Here is a 16351-nt window from a genome sequence, read left to right as displayed (position 1 = left end):
CCATGTCAAAAAAACATGCTGACAACGTCTTGTAGACTTCATCAGAGAACTCACTTTAACTACAAAACACTGTTCATGTTCAATATTTATCACAATCATAAAGCTGCAATGATATTCAGCTAAAAAAATAAATAATCCACAAGAATTCTGATAATCTTGATTACTTTGAATGAATTGCAGAAATGCTTATTTTTAGCCCATCAAATATGGAAATGTCTTGCTTTTCTCTGTTATCTATCATAGTAAGGGGAACATGTTTTTGATATTGGACTGACAAAAGAAAGAAATTCAACCTTGGACACACTGGGATTTCTGGTGTTTCCTGTCATGTGATAGACCAAACTAATAATTGATTATTCATAAAATAATCAGCAGATTCATCTCTAATGCAAAAAGATGTGTTAGTTGCAGTCTTACAGAATAGAATATCATCAGGCACCAAGGATGGTATGGCAGATGACAGTATGGCACAACCGTAACCTTTCTTTATACCAGACTTTTGAAATGTAAAAATATTCTTTTTTGTTGTGATACCAACAACTACATTTAGAACATTCCAATTCATGAAATAGAGGACATTCAAAGTTATTTAGAATCTTTAAACTCATAGTACTGTGGGTGGGAATGTAGCTGTTTAGGAAATGTTGCAACCACAAGAGAACAAGTAGTTAAATGTGCGACACAGGGGCCAAGACTTCCTTATTTATTCTGTGCTTCAAGGCTGTAAATAATAATCGAAACTTTCACAGCCTTGGTTGCCTTATTCAAACTCATAACAGCTAAGAAAACTAATTATAATTTAAGGCCTGAGGGTGGGCTGTGGTTTACAAAAAACAAGCTAAGTCTGTCCATTACCCTGAGAGATCATTCCTTCAATATCTAATCCCCACTCATACACAGGGCATACTGTTTGTATTCATTACTGTAAATATGCGTATGCTAAACAGCGGCGGGCTAAATATTAAAGAGTGTCAGAGAGTTGAGTTGATTATCGAGCTAATGATCCGGCTGATGATCAGCTCCGGAGAGGCTTTATCGGAACAGCTGGACGCAGATGGTACATCCTCAGTGTTTAGATAGAGCGGAGTGATTTAATGGAGCGACAGACACAGACTGGCAGTGTTTACAGTTTCTTAAATACACTCTCGCTGACCTCACGGCACACACACATGCATGTGGAACGTGTGTTCTTAGGCAAATGTCCCTATATGGAACGACTAAGCAAACAGCCAGGAGGTGCTCTCATTATCTTACAAGGTATTAGTCCATTCGTTTCCATTTAAGGTGGTCACTTACATGGGTGTGTGTGATTTCACAAGTGGCACTGATGCATGGGTTGAGAAGCAGAAATCAATGTGGCTTTGCACTTGGTTAACTTGTATGGATTAATAGTGTGTAGTGGAATCTAACAGGGTAGAGCTTCAAGGAAACACCTTGGCAAAATCTGAACTTCCGACTAATTGCATTTGTAACTGTTCTACTTTCAGGTCTACAGTAAGTCTACAGAAATTGTCCTCAGAATAGCCCGCAGTGAATATGAAAGGAGAAATGTTCCATCCTATAATATAAATCATTGATAACAGGTCTTAATTTCTTGATAGAAAGAGTCCAAAAATAGATCAAACTAAACTATCTGTGCTTCTGAGGCAGGAGCTGAATGTCTTTTCATGATGTCCTTCATGACATAGCAAAAAATAAATATATATATATATATGTTGTTGTTATTGTGGTTATATGTCATTTATGGGACTGTTAGATTCATGCTAGTTCCTCCTTTTGTGTGTGGGAAGCTTACAGTTTATGACCGCAATACAAATGTTGGTTTTTAAAAGCTCAAGGACAACAAAGCAGAATATTTTGTTGGATGTAAACAAGCTGTAATTTTTTGTATTTTTTCAATACATATTATCTTCTAGAATCTAAAGTTATTGGAAGAGTCTGGATAAAACGAGTTGGAAATAATGCTGTGCAGCCACCACAAGAATCTTACTCTACAAATAGTATAATACTAAATGAATACTTTAATACTAATGCTTTGTGACATATTAATATAAATGTAGCCTAACCTTTAACTGCCACTGTGTAGAAATACTGGGTCAGCTTGGGCATGAGTAGATGAAAAGATATTGAAAAAATGTTTGCAGCAGCCCTTTAAGTGACTGAACCACTGCCATCAGAGTGAAAACATATATCCTGTATACATGCTGTGCCATTTTTAGTTTGTTTACTGACATTTTGCTACTATGTGCCAAAATGTTACATGAAGCCCCTTTTTTATTTTCCCTGCAGTGATCTTTATCTTACCAATCCTGAAACAGAAACAGAAAAAAAGACCACAGAATCACAGTCACAGTTTCTATTTTTAAAAACCTGACCGTAATTAAAGACAACAGCTCGAGCAACCGTCTGACTGGAAACGGTCCCACGCTGTGTTTGGGAGAGCCGACTTTCTTAACACAGACCCAAAAATTACCAATCAAATCCGAAAGCGGCCTCAGGAATTTGTCTTGATTATGTGCTTGGCTTCCACCGGTGGCCACATTAAGAGATTATAAAAAAACATAAACTTATGTCCCATATTATATACATATATGGCTAAAAATGAAGTCCCCGTCTGCAGATCGTGCACTACATTTATGGTGGGAGATTGCAGGGGGTCCACCCTCCACAGCCTGGCTCTCTCTCCACGGGTTGTTATTAACTCTGTCAAACACCTCGCCTGTGAATCTGCACCCAGGCTGGAGGATTACACTCGAACCCGAGCAAGTTGTGAAGGTATTTTAAGCGGTTAGTGTTAAAGCTAAGAGAACAGACATGTAAGAGATACATGTTGTACCGTTTGGAAAACTGCTTAGAAACTCGTAGTTATGATCAGATCAACTATCTTTAGGCCCTTATTTGAATAATTAAAGAGGCCCTATTATGCTCATTTTCAGGTTCATATTTGTTTTCCGTGCCTCTACTGTGACATGTTTACATGCTTTAATGTTCAAAAAGTGCTATATTCTTCTCAAAACGAGAGCCCAGTCTGCTCTGATTGGTTAGCTGGCCGGCTCTGTTGTCATTGGTCAAACGCTTAGAGATGTCCCGCCCATTAGTCTATCACTTATAATATGTTGGTGTGCAAGCCAATAGAGCGTGAGTGTTACGCAGTGATGCCACTATGTAACGGTAAACATAAAGGACTACAATCAAGGTGTTTCAGGCAGGTGGGGGAGAGAATATGAGGATTTTAGCCTTTGCAGATCATTTACATGCACAAAAAACTTCATAACACACGATACGAAAGGGAAAACACAAAAAGCACAATAGGGCCTCTTTAAGGCACTGAAACACAGCCACTTCCCTTACAGTAAAAATAGAACAAACTTCCTTTCTCAGAAGTGTGATTCTGGGCAGGAACTGCTGCTCCTGGAAACACACTCTTCTGGCATCTTCTCATTAAAGCTGACAGGTTGTTAGCTTTTACTTTTCCTCCAGCTGTGTGAGACTTGCTTTCGTCAAAGATAGAAATATAAGAGGAACTAAAGCTGTGCAGGGACACAGCCAGGTGAGTTTTATAAGACCAATTATATGGTGAGTTATTAAATATCTTCATATCTTAATTGATGAAACAACTTCTCTCTCATAGGTCATCTGCGTTGCATATAAACTGAAACAACTGGGGAGCGATGCTTCAATCAAGGAAGTGCAACTCTGAGAAGTCTAACTCGGAGTCGACCTTTGCCTCCGTCTTAGTTGGGGGATGGTCAGACTTGTTGCCATGAAAACTAGCCCATTACCTCTTGAAGATGCAAAAGATTGACTTCACTGCTGAGTGGACCGAGCCTGAAGGCATCTGCTTTCATCTCAATACATCTGAAACTGCAGCACAGCGAGTACGAGAAATAAGAAATGCTCTTGTAAAGGTCAGGAGTCTGCAGCAGTGTAGATGAAACAACCCCTTGCAAACATGCTGCTTTTCAAAGCACCAGCGGTTTTAGATTTCAAAATATCCTCTTTTCTTACCTAAAATATGAACAGCATCTCCCCTTAGTGTGTGAGTCTATCCAGGAGACAGAGCTCTCCAAACACATCAGACCAGATTCATCTCCCTTTTCAAAGAGAATCTAGTTTCTGAGGTTTACCTGAGCTCAGCGCGTGTGTGTGTGTGTGTGGCACTACAGCTTTAAAGACATCAGCCCCCCCCCACAGCTCAGCCCTCCAACTCTGCCACATCACAGCAGCACAGGAATGAGTTTTCTGGAAGCCAGCAAAGGAGACTGAAGGAATGTATCACTCTGACACAAATTTATTTTTTGCAACAAAAAATAAACAGAGTCTGAAAATAGTTAATAATCTCAACCAAAGCCTAAAATAGATTGACTCCAGGGAGGGCAAGGTCTTTTGGTTTGTTTGTCCGAAAACAAACATTGGATGGATTGCCATTTTTTACGATTATATACGTAACAATCACTGTAGCAATTATCCAATGGAAGGTTCTTACCGAACTGCTTAGTTAAATCCAGGTGGTGACTTTGTTTTTGGACGGGGAGTGTACAATCATGACTTGTACGAAATTGTATAGCACTTTTTCTTATAGTGGTTGAAATATTTCAGTCTGAAACAAGTGGTGGACCAACCCTTTTTTAATCTCTAGCAAGGGTGGTTTTAAGGTTGGGTCAGTTACCTTGTAATATTAACTCTGGATCCCTCTCTGCCCCCCCTAACTACGGCAAATATTTACACACTGCATTTATGCACAGATTAGGGACTTGTAATTATTTATGGATATTGATGGAAACATATAGTACATTAACACTGTTAACATATATTTATTTAGAGCTGCAACGATTTAGGATTTTATTGATACCTTTTGACTTTTGATAATCAATAACCATTTATGTCAGCCTCTCAAATATTGAGATGAAGTGCTTTTCTCAATTTCAAAGAACATATAGTAAATATATTTGGGTTTGGACAGATGATAAAATACATTAAAATTCATCAGCAATGACTCTGGGAAACTTGGATGAAAATGTGCCAGTGTTTTGAAATGATCAGTAGATTAGAAAATATAAACAATCATTACTTGCAACCTTATATTGTTGTGGTAATTGTTATATAAGTATTGATAGTTTGTTAGTTAGATCTTCCTCCATTTAAAATAATCTAAATCCACCAGCTATCTCTAGAGCCAAGAAGTCTAAAAAACAGACTCTATGAGCTTTTGAACAACACACTTAATATAGCACGTTAAGTCCAATGCCTGCAGTGGGAACTGTTCTCTAAGAGCAAGCTGGAAACACACCTCACTTTGAGCAGGTGTATTACTAATGTAATCTGCTCTCAGCCTTTTTGTCAAACAATGTTAAGTACTGTAAACATTCAAGACATTCCTACCTCATGACGTCACCACCTCCCCGAAGTGTTATCACCTGACGGCCTGCCTGATCTGTTTGTTGTACGTCCCTCCTCCCAAACCCCCACTGCAAAATATGCTGAGTGAGAGTTTCAGGTAAAAACAGAAAAGGCACACCTGTCTGTGTGCAGTGCGTCTCCACCCTGCCAGCAGAGTGTGACACAGCCTGAAACTTGGGCTTTGTCTCACACAGTGCACCACAGGCGGGAGAATGTCTGAGAGGACGTTTGACTAATTCTGCTTCTTCTTTTATAAATGGCTTGGCGTATTACAGATTTTCTGCGTGGCCACAGAGATGTCAACAACACCAGAGAAGAAGATAGCTAAAGTGCACAGCCATAGCCACAATATCTTATCTAGATCAGCAACTGTTACATATTGGGTAAAGTACAAATGGGTAGGAAAGTCAGAGCTTGTTGACATATGAAGGCTGTTTGTCAAATGAAAGGCTCTGCCAGTTACAGTGTACACATTGCGACATTGTCATACATAGGCAGATACAAAAGAGCAGGTCAACATGAGAGCATGGAAGCTTATTTCAGCCACTACTAGTGTGGTTTTACCTTATTTTAAACATAACAAGAAAGGAGAGAAGCCCACACTCATGGAAAGACAATGGTAAATAAATAAGTAGAAATAATTGTTTGATTAAGCCAGAGAATTAACTCACCCTACAGTTGGAGACAGATCGTAGCATCCTCAGTGACCACGCTGTGTGTGTGAGAGTGTGTGAATCCCAGAAAAGCTCTAAGTTTATGTTCAGTGAAATCTTCCCAGGCTGCCCCGCTCTGTCACTCAGCTCAGCGCAGGACTCACAGAGCAGCACAAGACTCCTCCTTCACTCACCCTCACACACCCCCTATTTAAGTGACTTTTTAAAAAAAGTACAGAACCACACTCATACCCAGAGGCTCACAACTCTGGATCTGCACATTTAAAAGCTACAGATCTAAAAACAGGATGTTTGGCCAATTCACTTTAGCTTTCACAGCTCTTGCTGGCACGAAATGACTAAAATATTTTCCAACTTCCTCGTTCTTTGATCCGAAAAGAAGCAAACAGATAAAGCCTCTCTCAGTGTGAAACAGGACTAGAACGAGCGCAAGCCACTTGTGTAACAGCCGCTACACTTCTCCTTCTGCCTGATTATTCTGATCAATGATTAAAAACGCCACAGTAAAGCAGCCTGCAGCGCTACGCACCACTTCTCTCATCTGTCTGCGAAAATCTAAATGAAGCCCAAAGCCTCTGATCTATTATTTTAAACAGCCACGCCATAAACTTCCACTCCTCAGGCACATCTCCTGAGCAAATGTTTAAGAAAAAAAAACACAAAACTGCTGAAAAACTGAGCGATTCAACAAAAACAAGTGAAAAGTAATGCAAACTCTGGTTGAATCTGGTCAAATCTACTAAAAACATGTGAATTCAAATGAGAGATTTACTCTATGTGTTACTGAACGAGCAGTACATTTTGCAGAAGTGTGTACAGGAAACTGCAACATTATATCGTCCATGTCCTGTATCTGTGGTGTCTTTGACGGTCAAGCTCAGATGTGCGCAATTGCTGTTTTGACTAACTGCTGATGCACAGTGTTGTATATCAACTTCAAACCATCACATGATTCAAAGAATACATTAACACAGGAAGTCTAACAATAAGACCCTTCATCTTATATCTGTGGCTATGTGAAAGCTATGTGTAGAGGTCTGTATATATTCACACAGTGCACACAACTGCATGCTCTCTGACAGTATTATGTGTCACCAAAGCACAATTAAAAAATGACAGGCATCCCAGTAAACCAGTTTGACCAGTACACAGTTCATTCACTGCATTCCCTTCCTAATACTAGGAACTGCATACGATGCGATAATGGCTCTCAACATCCTGAACGATGGTGCAATTGTGACCAAACCTGCACTGTCATGCTCACGTCTCAGTGGTGCAAGCATCAGTTGGTGCCAATAAATACTTGACGCAGCCAACGTCCTGCAGGCTTATTGTTGGCAGGGTCTCACTGCTGGCGTCTCATGCAGATAGGACGCTGTCATCAGACTCAGAGATGCAGCCAGTGGCATCTGACCTCTGAATTTAAACAGGTTCCGCAAAGACCTGCATCTCCTTTCATTGTCTATTATACAGCATATCCAGGAAATGTGTTTCAGTATAACCCACTGTGGCAGCGGGGTGTGGTTAGGGCGCCGGGTGCTAGAGTGAAGGGAGTGGCTCGGCCGGAGGCCAGACAGCTGATCAGATAACCTGGTAACCTGGTTCTGGTTTGTCTTACACCCAAACCCTGCTCAGTAGATATTAGGCTGGAATGGTTGGCTGGTTTAGAGGGGTTTTGGACACTTTAGCTGGCCAGGATGGCTGGTTTAGCTGGTTTTTTCAGCAGGGTCAACTCACACAGGGTTGCAGCAACAGCAGAGCGAGGCTCTGCTTGAGATCGCCTCGAGCCAGCGCGAGGACCGGGCTCTCCTGCGGGAACTGCTACAGCTTCCGGCCAACCGGGAGGCCGGTCCCGGGACCAACCCGGCCTGACCACCGCTGATTGCCCTCCAGAAGTTGACAGCAGAGGACGATCCGGAGGCATACCTGGACATTTTTTAGGGCACAGCAGCGGCGTGCGGGTGGCCCGGAGGAGTGGGCAGTGCGGCTACTGCCCCGTGGTATCCGGGGGTGCGCAGATAGTTGTTTTTAGTTGTTGTCAAAAAAAAACTTGAACCCTTTTGTGGATGATGTTTTCCTTTAAAAGGAATACATCACCCACAAAAGGCTTATTTGTACATCAATTTCCAAGCCTGTTTTACGTGGAATTTTTGTAGATATCTTTATTTTTCGCACCATTTAAAACACTACCCCATTAACAATGTTAAGGACAATCACCAGCCTCAATGACTACCGCCCAGTAGCACTCACCTCCATCATAAGGAAGTGCTTTGAGCGGTTAGTCAAAACCTTCATCACCTCCTCCCTCCCTCCCTCCCTGACTCTCTGGACCCCCTGCAGTTTGCCTACAGAGCAAACAGGTCCACAGACGACGCCATAGCCCTCACCATCCACACTGCCCTCTCACACCTGGACCAGAGGAACACATATGTGAGAATGCTGTTCATTGATTACAGTTCAGCCTTCAATACCATTGTGCCCTCCAAGCTGGTCATCAAGCTCAGAGACCTCAGGCTCAACAGCGCCCTCTGTGACTGGATCCTGAACTTCCTGACGGGCAGACCCCAGGCAGTGCGGGTGGGAAACATCACATCCTCCACCCTGATCCTCAACACTGGAGCCCCTCAAGGCGAGACGAGAGGCGTACAGAGAGGAGGTCGAAAACCTGACTTGTTGGTGCCAGGATAACAACCTTCATCTCAACGTCAGCAAAACAAAGGAGCTGATTGTGGATTACAGGAAGCAGCAGGGAGAGGGACACGCCCCCACCGCCATTAATGGGACTACGGTGGAGAGAGTCAGCAGCCTCAGGTTCCTCTGTGTCCACATCACCGAGGACCTGACATGGACTCTTCACACCACCACCATCACTACGGCACGTCCACACATTAGCTTTGAAAACATCTTGAAAATCTTGGAGCTGGGCGTGTCTGAGTGCTTGGGGATTTTTTCACATGAATCTCCCGCCCCCGACATACAAAGCAAAAAATCCCGGGGGATTTTATGCGAGCTATATATATATATATATATATATATATATATATATATATATATATATATATATATATATAAACTCCCCAAACAGGCGAAAACCTACCAGTTTCACCCATTGTCTCTGCCACCTCCCTCCATGCCTGGTTCCTCCGGTTTGTATCCCGGTAAATAGTTCTGGTCGTAAAGAATCGGGTGATTTGCTACCGTAATTTCTCGGTTGGAATACGAGGAAATGCGGTCTGGCTCTCCCAGCCTGCAGGCGGTTTGATTGGCCAGCGCTTGTACTGTCAGAATTTGCATAAACGGGATTTGATTGCCTGACGCTTCCAGCTCAGCTTCAAAAGTTGAACATTTCTCAACTTTTCAATCCTGAAAATCCTGAAAATCTTCGCTTTGCTTCCCCACAATGCAGTTCGGCGAAAAGCGAGGCAAAGTGACGTCACCCCCATTCAAAGTCAATGGGCAGAGAAGCGTTGGAAGATTTTTTTAAAGCTGCTGTGTGGACGTACCGTAAGAAAGCTCGACAGCGGCTTTTCAACATGGACTCCAGGATACTCTGCAACTTCTACAGGTGCACCATAGAGAGCATCCTGACCTTCTACAGGTGCACCATAGAGAGTATCCTGACTGGCTGCATCATGGCCTGGTACGGCAGCTGCAACACCCTCAATCGTAAGGCTTTACAGAGGGTGGTGAAAACTGCACAGAACATCACCAGGACGGAGCTGCCATCCATGGAGGACCTTTACTCCCAGCGGCTCAGGAACAAATCCCTCATGATTATAAAAGACCCCCATCACCCCAGCCACAAACTGTTCAGTCTGCTGCCGTCTGGCAGGCGTTACCGCAGCATCCGGACTAAAACCACCAGATTCAGAGACAGCTTCATCCCACAGGCAAAAAGACTGTTGAACACCTGAACTGCTGAAACAACATCCCAGTAACGTGCGGTGAGGTTCATGGCTGGTGAGGCACTGACTCTTTCAGAGTCAGATTTACAAATATTATATTTTGACCTTAATCGAAATATTCGGCTATTTTCAAAAGCTTTTTTAGTCTGATGCTTCGATTCATTTTAAACAGACCGTTCAACAAAAGGATACCCAACATCTAAATATTGGATTGTTCTTTCTTAGTAAGATCCAGTGCTTAATTTGTAAATCATAAGGTGCCGGAACGCAAAGTACATATGACAGCTCAGGGATGACGAGACGCGTACAGGTCCCGGAACGTATACAGAAAAGGTGCTGAAAACAACATGAAAATGTCCACTTGCAACGCTGTGGGACTTACAAGCCTCAATTTCAAATAGTATCCATGGTATAAATGTTATGACGATAATTTATAATTTTTTAGGCTAGTACGCACAACATAGGCAAATGCCCACATCACCACAGGTGGGACTTCAGTATACAGCCAGCAATTAATTTCTCAACAGGCTTAACGTGTAAAAAAAATATTTATTAGGCCTATTCAAAGATTGGCACGGCGGCCTATTAATAGACAGTATGTTTGCTCACCATATTTAGTTGTTTAAAACACCCCACATCACGAGCATGTCCGGATTGTCCTCTATCTCTTTTTTTCTGCTTTTACTGCGTGTGTCTGTGGCAGTTCTGTGTCCTTTGGCCACCCAGGACCTCACGTACGGGACTGGATTGAATTTAGCCAGGGGGGGTCCAACAAGATTTAGGAAGAGTAAAGATGACATGGTGGATGTGAGCAAAGAGCTACGGTTGGGAGTGCAAATCAAGTTCATTTGAGAAAATCCGCGCTCACATTCAGCACTTGCAATGGGAATGCTGTTGACAGCAACAAGTAACTCCATCAGCTCATCGGGGGTGTCTTTACCATCTGAGTCTCTGTACGTTCTGTAGGCCCGTATGACTGCGCGCGGGTTGGCAATGTTGAAGCGCTGACACAGTGACTCGACCTCAGTCTCTCCATACAGCGCACCTGCGTCCTCGGGCCAGTATTGTGCGTAAAGCACCTTCAACTCCTCAATGAACTTGTTATATCCAGTTTTATCTGGCATCCGGCCTCCTTGAGATAACATACGGTCCTCCAAGTTCTTGGCCACAGTTAGAAAAAACTGACCTGTCGCTGGACGTCCCACACTCTTCTACGCTCAATGCGCTCTCCTCTCCTACTGAATCTTCCTGCTGTAAGCCAGCTGATGTCGCGGTTCCGCTCGCCTCTTGCTCCGGCTGTTGTAACGGGCTAGTTGATGCCAGGGTACCCACCCGTTGCTGTTGGTGGTCCACCTGGCTGACGGTAGCTGGCTCCTGTTCCGGCTGGCGGTGAACCTGACCCGCTGCCCGGGCTTGGCTAGCTGTCGGTTAGCTAGCTGGCTAGCTGTTGCGGCGCTAACCTCCTCCTGGTTTTGACCATCAACATGACCGCTGCAGCTGCCCTCGTCGCTGCTTGTGGAGGCTTTTCTGACTCGTTTTGAAGTGTCTATTACCTCTTCCTTCTTTTTGAAGAAAGACAGTAAATGTAACTGTCTTTTTGACATGCTTGCATTGAATCACCGTTTCTTCCTCTCTGCGACGTGCTCCTCATGTGGCGAATTTCAAAAGTGAAAGACGTTTGTCCGTTGGTCCAGCTTTTCAGTGCGTCAACACAGATCTCCGACTCTTTCAAATCTTAATCTTAATAAACGACATGAAATTCTTGGGATTTTTTCTGTAAATTAATATCTGCATATTTTATTTCATTTTAACCATTTAAATTTTTATTTTTTGTGAGAGGTACCGGATCTGCCCAAATAGGTGCCGGAACACAGGGTGGCCAAAATGAAGAGGTGCCGGATCCTGTTCCGGCAGGATCCGGCTCAAATTAACCACTGGTAATATCCCATTTTCATTACAATTGTGGTCTTACCTTGACTTGAAGATGAAGTCCATGCTATCCTTCTGGATAACAATCTCTATTACTTTTTTGTAAAAGTCCTCCTTATCTTCCTGTAATTTGAAAAGTCTAGCTTGTTGTTCGTCTCTCTCGTCTCTGCGTAGAATAACAGAAGCAACAAGAACCTGTGGGCTCATGTGCGCCCCCTTCAGTGCGGCAGAGGTTATGGCTGCCTCCCCTGGTGCTTTTTTCATTGCCGTTGTATGAGACCAGCGAGCCTAAATATCATATATATATACGTTAAATAAGTTATTTAGAGACTATGGATGGTGAGGATAAATGTAATAAAGGGATCTACAAACATTATATTTGTGACCTACAGTGAGATGGTAACAGGCTTGCGCTTAGTGCCTGCGCTCCAGAGCGCGTCCCTGCCTCACTTCTCATCGCTACCCGTAGTTGTAGCGGAGCTGATTTTGACTTTAAAAAGCGATTGGAAGCATACATAAAGCACATTTACAACACAGATCAGTGGAGACATTTTATTATTACTATTTAGTTTTTCTTTAGTTGTTTTTCCGTTACATTGGAGTATGACAGGTGAGGCTCTGCCTCCCCTGCCTCCCCTGACCGCACGTCGCTGCAACATCCATAACATTCATCTGCTACTTAGTCATTATTGATCTAATATAGCATTCCAATAGCTTGCATATAGACTCTTATTTCACTACTTCACTTTTTTAAAACTATTTTTCTTTTTGTATTTACTTTTTAATATTTACTTGCACTATATTTTTCTGTTTTTCTGTATTATTGTGTTGCTCTGTTGGAGGAGCCTGTGACCTAAGATTTTCTTCGACATAACTACTCTGTAGCTATGTTAGTATGACAAATAAAGAACCTTGAACCTTGAATGTTTTAGATGGCAGGGTTTCAGTGAAAATACATGCGTTTGGGAAGTGTTTTTACAGGATAAATAATACTCCGATTGTGCCAAAGGAATTTTGAAGGCGTTTATAAAAATAATTATGTTTTTATATTGTTGTTGAAAGCAATCCCATTTCCGTCAATTCGTAAATACTTTTTTCTATTTTTGCTCACCGTTTAGGCAAGCCAGAAAAAAACTGTTGTTTTCCTAGATTTAAGATAGAAATTAAGATAACACATGGTATGTGTATTTGCAAAACAAATAATAATTTTTTTGGTGAAGCATTCCTCAATTAAAGGATAGGTTCTTCAGTCGAATATGGTTACATTTCACCATTAACGAATTGTGTAGCTGGAAAATTGATTTATTAGCCTTGTACATTTGAGTATATTCATGTATTTTCTCTCTACCTCAACATAAATACATTCATGCATGGCAGAGGAAGCCAGGTTTCTCCCGCAGTATTAAACTGGATCTCTCAATTAAGGAAACCTGTTTTCTTATTAATTTTAAGAAATGAGGTAACACCCAAAAGACCATTTAAAGAGTAACGCAAATGACAAAGTGACTCGAACGGCTGCTTCCCACCTTACATGACCACACACAAAACACTGTTTATAATGTAAGGGCCCTACTTCACTCAATGAGATAACAGCACGTGTCTGGCTCTGCACAGCATTCATTGCGTCTACCATGCTGGTACAAAAAGTGTGTGTGTGAGTGACAGACAGGGTGACACACAACCATTACCACCAGGCGTGGGGATTAGTTGTTTCTGTTAAACTACCCAGACTTTCTTTAGATTAACACGGCCCATCTAATCCATGGGCCAGTGTGAGATTAGAACCCCTGTCTGCTTTGAACCAGGGGGCCCCGGGGGACTGCCTTAGGGATGAAAAAGAATGTGGGAGGGAAGTAATAGGGGAAGTGGAGACATGGGAATAGAGAGAAGACAGAACTGAACCTAGTGGAGTTATTTCACAGGGATGAACTAAAGGCAGGAGGTGAGGAAAAAAAGGGTTTAACAGACAACAAGGACGGAAAGTGAGATGATGATGAAAATATACGAGCACAGACTGACGGATGGAAGAGCATTGAAAGGAAAGATGGGTTTGAGGAGCGAATGAGACACAGTAAAGGGAAACTTAGAAAAAGTGAACACACACACACACACACACACACACACACACACACACACACACACACACACACACACACACACACACACACACACACACACACACACACACACACACACACACACACACACACACACACACACACACACACACACACACACACACACACACACACACACAAAATAAGCCACACACTGAGCCAGAGCATAGGTATCAACATCCTTGAAGGATATAAAGGTTAAATAAGTGGGTTTCTGAGAGGTGGGTGTGGGGGAAACCTGCTTCACTTTCTCACACACACACACACACACACACACACACACACACACACACACACACACACACACACACACACACACACACACACACACACACACACACACACACACACACACACACACACACACACACACACACACACACACACACACACACACACACACACACACACACACACACACACACACACACACAGAGAGAGAGAGAGAGTTCTATATAAAAATAGAGGCGAAGCCAGCAACTTCCTTCAGCGCCCTGCAGCAGGGAGGTGACTTCATGCTGCCCTTCACAGCATCCTCCTACATCCCTTCTGGGCACCTCGTCTTCACTGCAGCCTATTTTCATTACATCATCTGATTTGGTCAAGTTAAGAAAGCACTGAAGGACTTTGAAACTCTAACCACGCTATTTAACTTGAAATGCAAACACGTGCAGCCCTCCTGCTGTGTATCAGAGGTGGCGGCTGACAAGAAACAAAGCTTTGCATCTTAAATTGGCTTGTGGCTGCGCTACCTCACACACATCACAAAATAAGGATCAAGTTAAGTGAAGGACTGCAACACAAATGCAGACAGGAAACCACTGTAACACGGTTAAGATATATATACCTATTAATTAAACAGTAAACACCCAGAGGCGTTTGCAGCAACTAAATAATACATACTTAAGTTAAAAGAAAGAGATTAAAGAAGGGAGGGGTTCGGGCATAAAGCAATGTTTCCTACCTCTGGAGTGTTCGATTTTCACCGCCACGCAGGGACCCTCATCAGCTTTGACTTTCCTATCTGCAACAACAAAACACACGTTTCACTATAACAAGAAATACGAGCAGATATTTGAATACTCCCCCCCGCATCTGAGGCGGGAGCTTCGAGCTGTTTCAAGCCACCCCATGTTTTATTTAACACAAGCACAGACTCAGTTTTAGTGCAGAGGAGATAAAAATGAGTGGAGGAATAAGAGCAATATACAATTTTGAAGTCTCCAATAGCTGAGACTACATGCTTGACATGCGTGATGGGAGAAGAGATTCAAAAGCTCTTCTGGTAACTGCTTTTATCGAGATCAGGGGTAGACATGTGTTTGTTTTGAGAGTGAAGAAAAGGGAGAATATACCGCCCCTTGGAGAAAACTCTAATTAGTCTGTCTGTGATATGTAGGGCATAGTCTGTAGGGACAGCTCACACTCTTTCAACACAGCCGTTTAATATGCACATAAAAGATTAAAGAGAAAATAGCAAAGGGTGTAAAAACAATGATGGGCTCACATAAACTTAGACACAAATAAAAAGACACAAACACACACACACCCTTTGTTTGATTTCATATGAAATATCAAAGCTGCAGGATGATCAATGTCGACATGCAGCAACATGTGCAAGTGACACACACAGCACAATATAAGAGCTGTACAAATCAAACATGACCTGACTCTATTCAACTCTTCACTCACTGTCAGTGATAATGATAATGACACAACAGTGATTAACCTACAAATGTAATTGAGGACAAAAGGTAAAGTCAATAATTAGATTATAAACTCATAGAACTGCTGTAATTTACGGTCTGATAGTAGTTCCAGCATAGCTATATGTTGCTTTACATGTTTTACAGACATTAAATACATTTCATTTTGATTTTATGCAAGGGGAGCCTCCCTCCTCTCTGCATACGAATTTATGATCAAATATTAGCAGGAGAAATGTTAACAGAGAATAGAAAAATGTATTTCACTGGATTTTCTGAGGTCACAATAACTGTTAGTTTCACTTTTGGTAAGGCGGTCACAGGGAAGAGCCTCAGTGAAGGTTGCAGTGGCGTATATAGATCAAACATAGGTTTCTATATAACTTAAATATTGTATATTAGCAAAACGTCTACAATTAGGCTTTCAACAATGAACACAATATCTGATTACTCTAACACAAAACTTGAAGTGAACTGTTCAATCGCAAGAAAATGTCCTTGTTTTTTGAGAGACAATTAAGTGTGCATTTGTAACAACATTCTAGGACTTTATTTACACAGATATTGTCATTGAATTCATAGTTTTATATTCTGTTCATGTGTCACTTGTCAGTGTTTCC

At 42.2% G+C, this 16351-nt stretch overlaps 1 protein-coding gene across 6 annotated transcripts in view; it reads right to left on the bottom strand.

Annotated features, from left to right (window-relative positions):
* The window catches only part of fgd4a (FYVE, RhoGEF and PH domain containing 4a), a 71906-nt gene that overhangs the window by 14227 nt on the left and 41328 nt on the right, over positions 1 to 16351 (bottom strand). For 4 of the 6 annotated variants that reach the window (XM_079682843.1, XM_079682842.1, XM_079682846.1 and 1 more), the window contains exon 2: positions 14990 to 15049. In XM_079682843.1, the coding sequence (XP_079538969.1) occupies positions 14990 to 15049 (60 nt within the window). Of the gene's footprint in view, positions 1 to 6071; positions 6228 to 10588; positions 10772 to 14989; positions 15050 to 16351 lie in introns of those variants that run through there. The other 2 variants (XM_079682848.1, XM_079682847.1) reach the window with 2 other exon arrangements.

The sequence above is a fragment of the Notothenia rossii genome (genome assembly GCF_949606895.1).
Source record: "Notothenia rossii genome assembly, chromosome: 5".
Taxonomy (NCBI): domain Eukaryota; kingdom Metazoa; phylum Chordata; class Actinopteri; order Perciformes; family Nototheniidae; genus Notothenia; species Notothenia rossii.
This window is presented reverse-complemented; position numbering and strand designations above follow the sequence as displayed.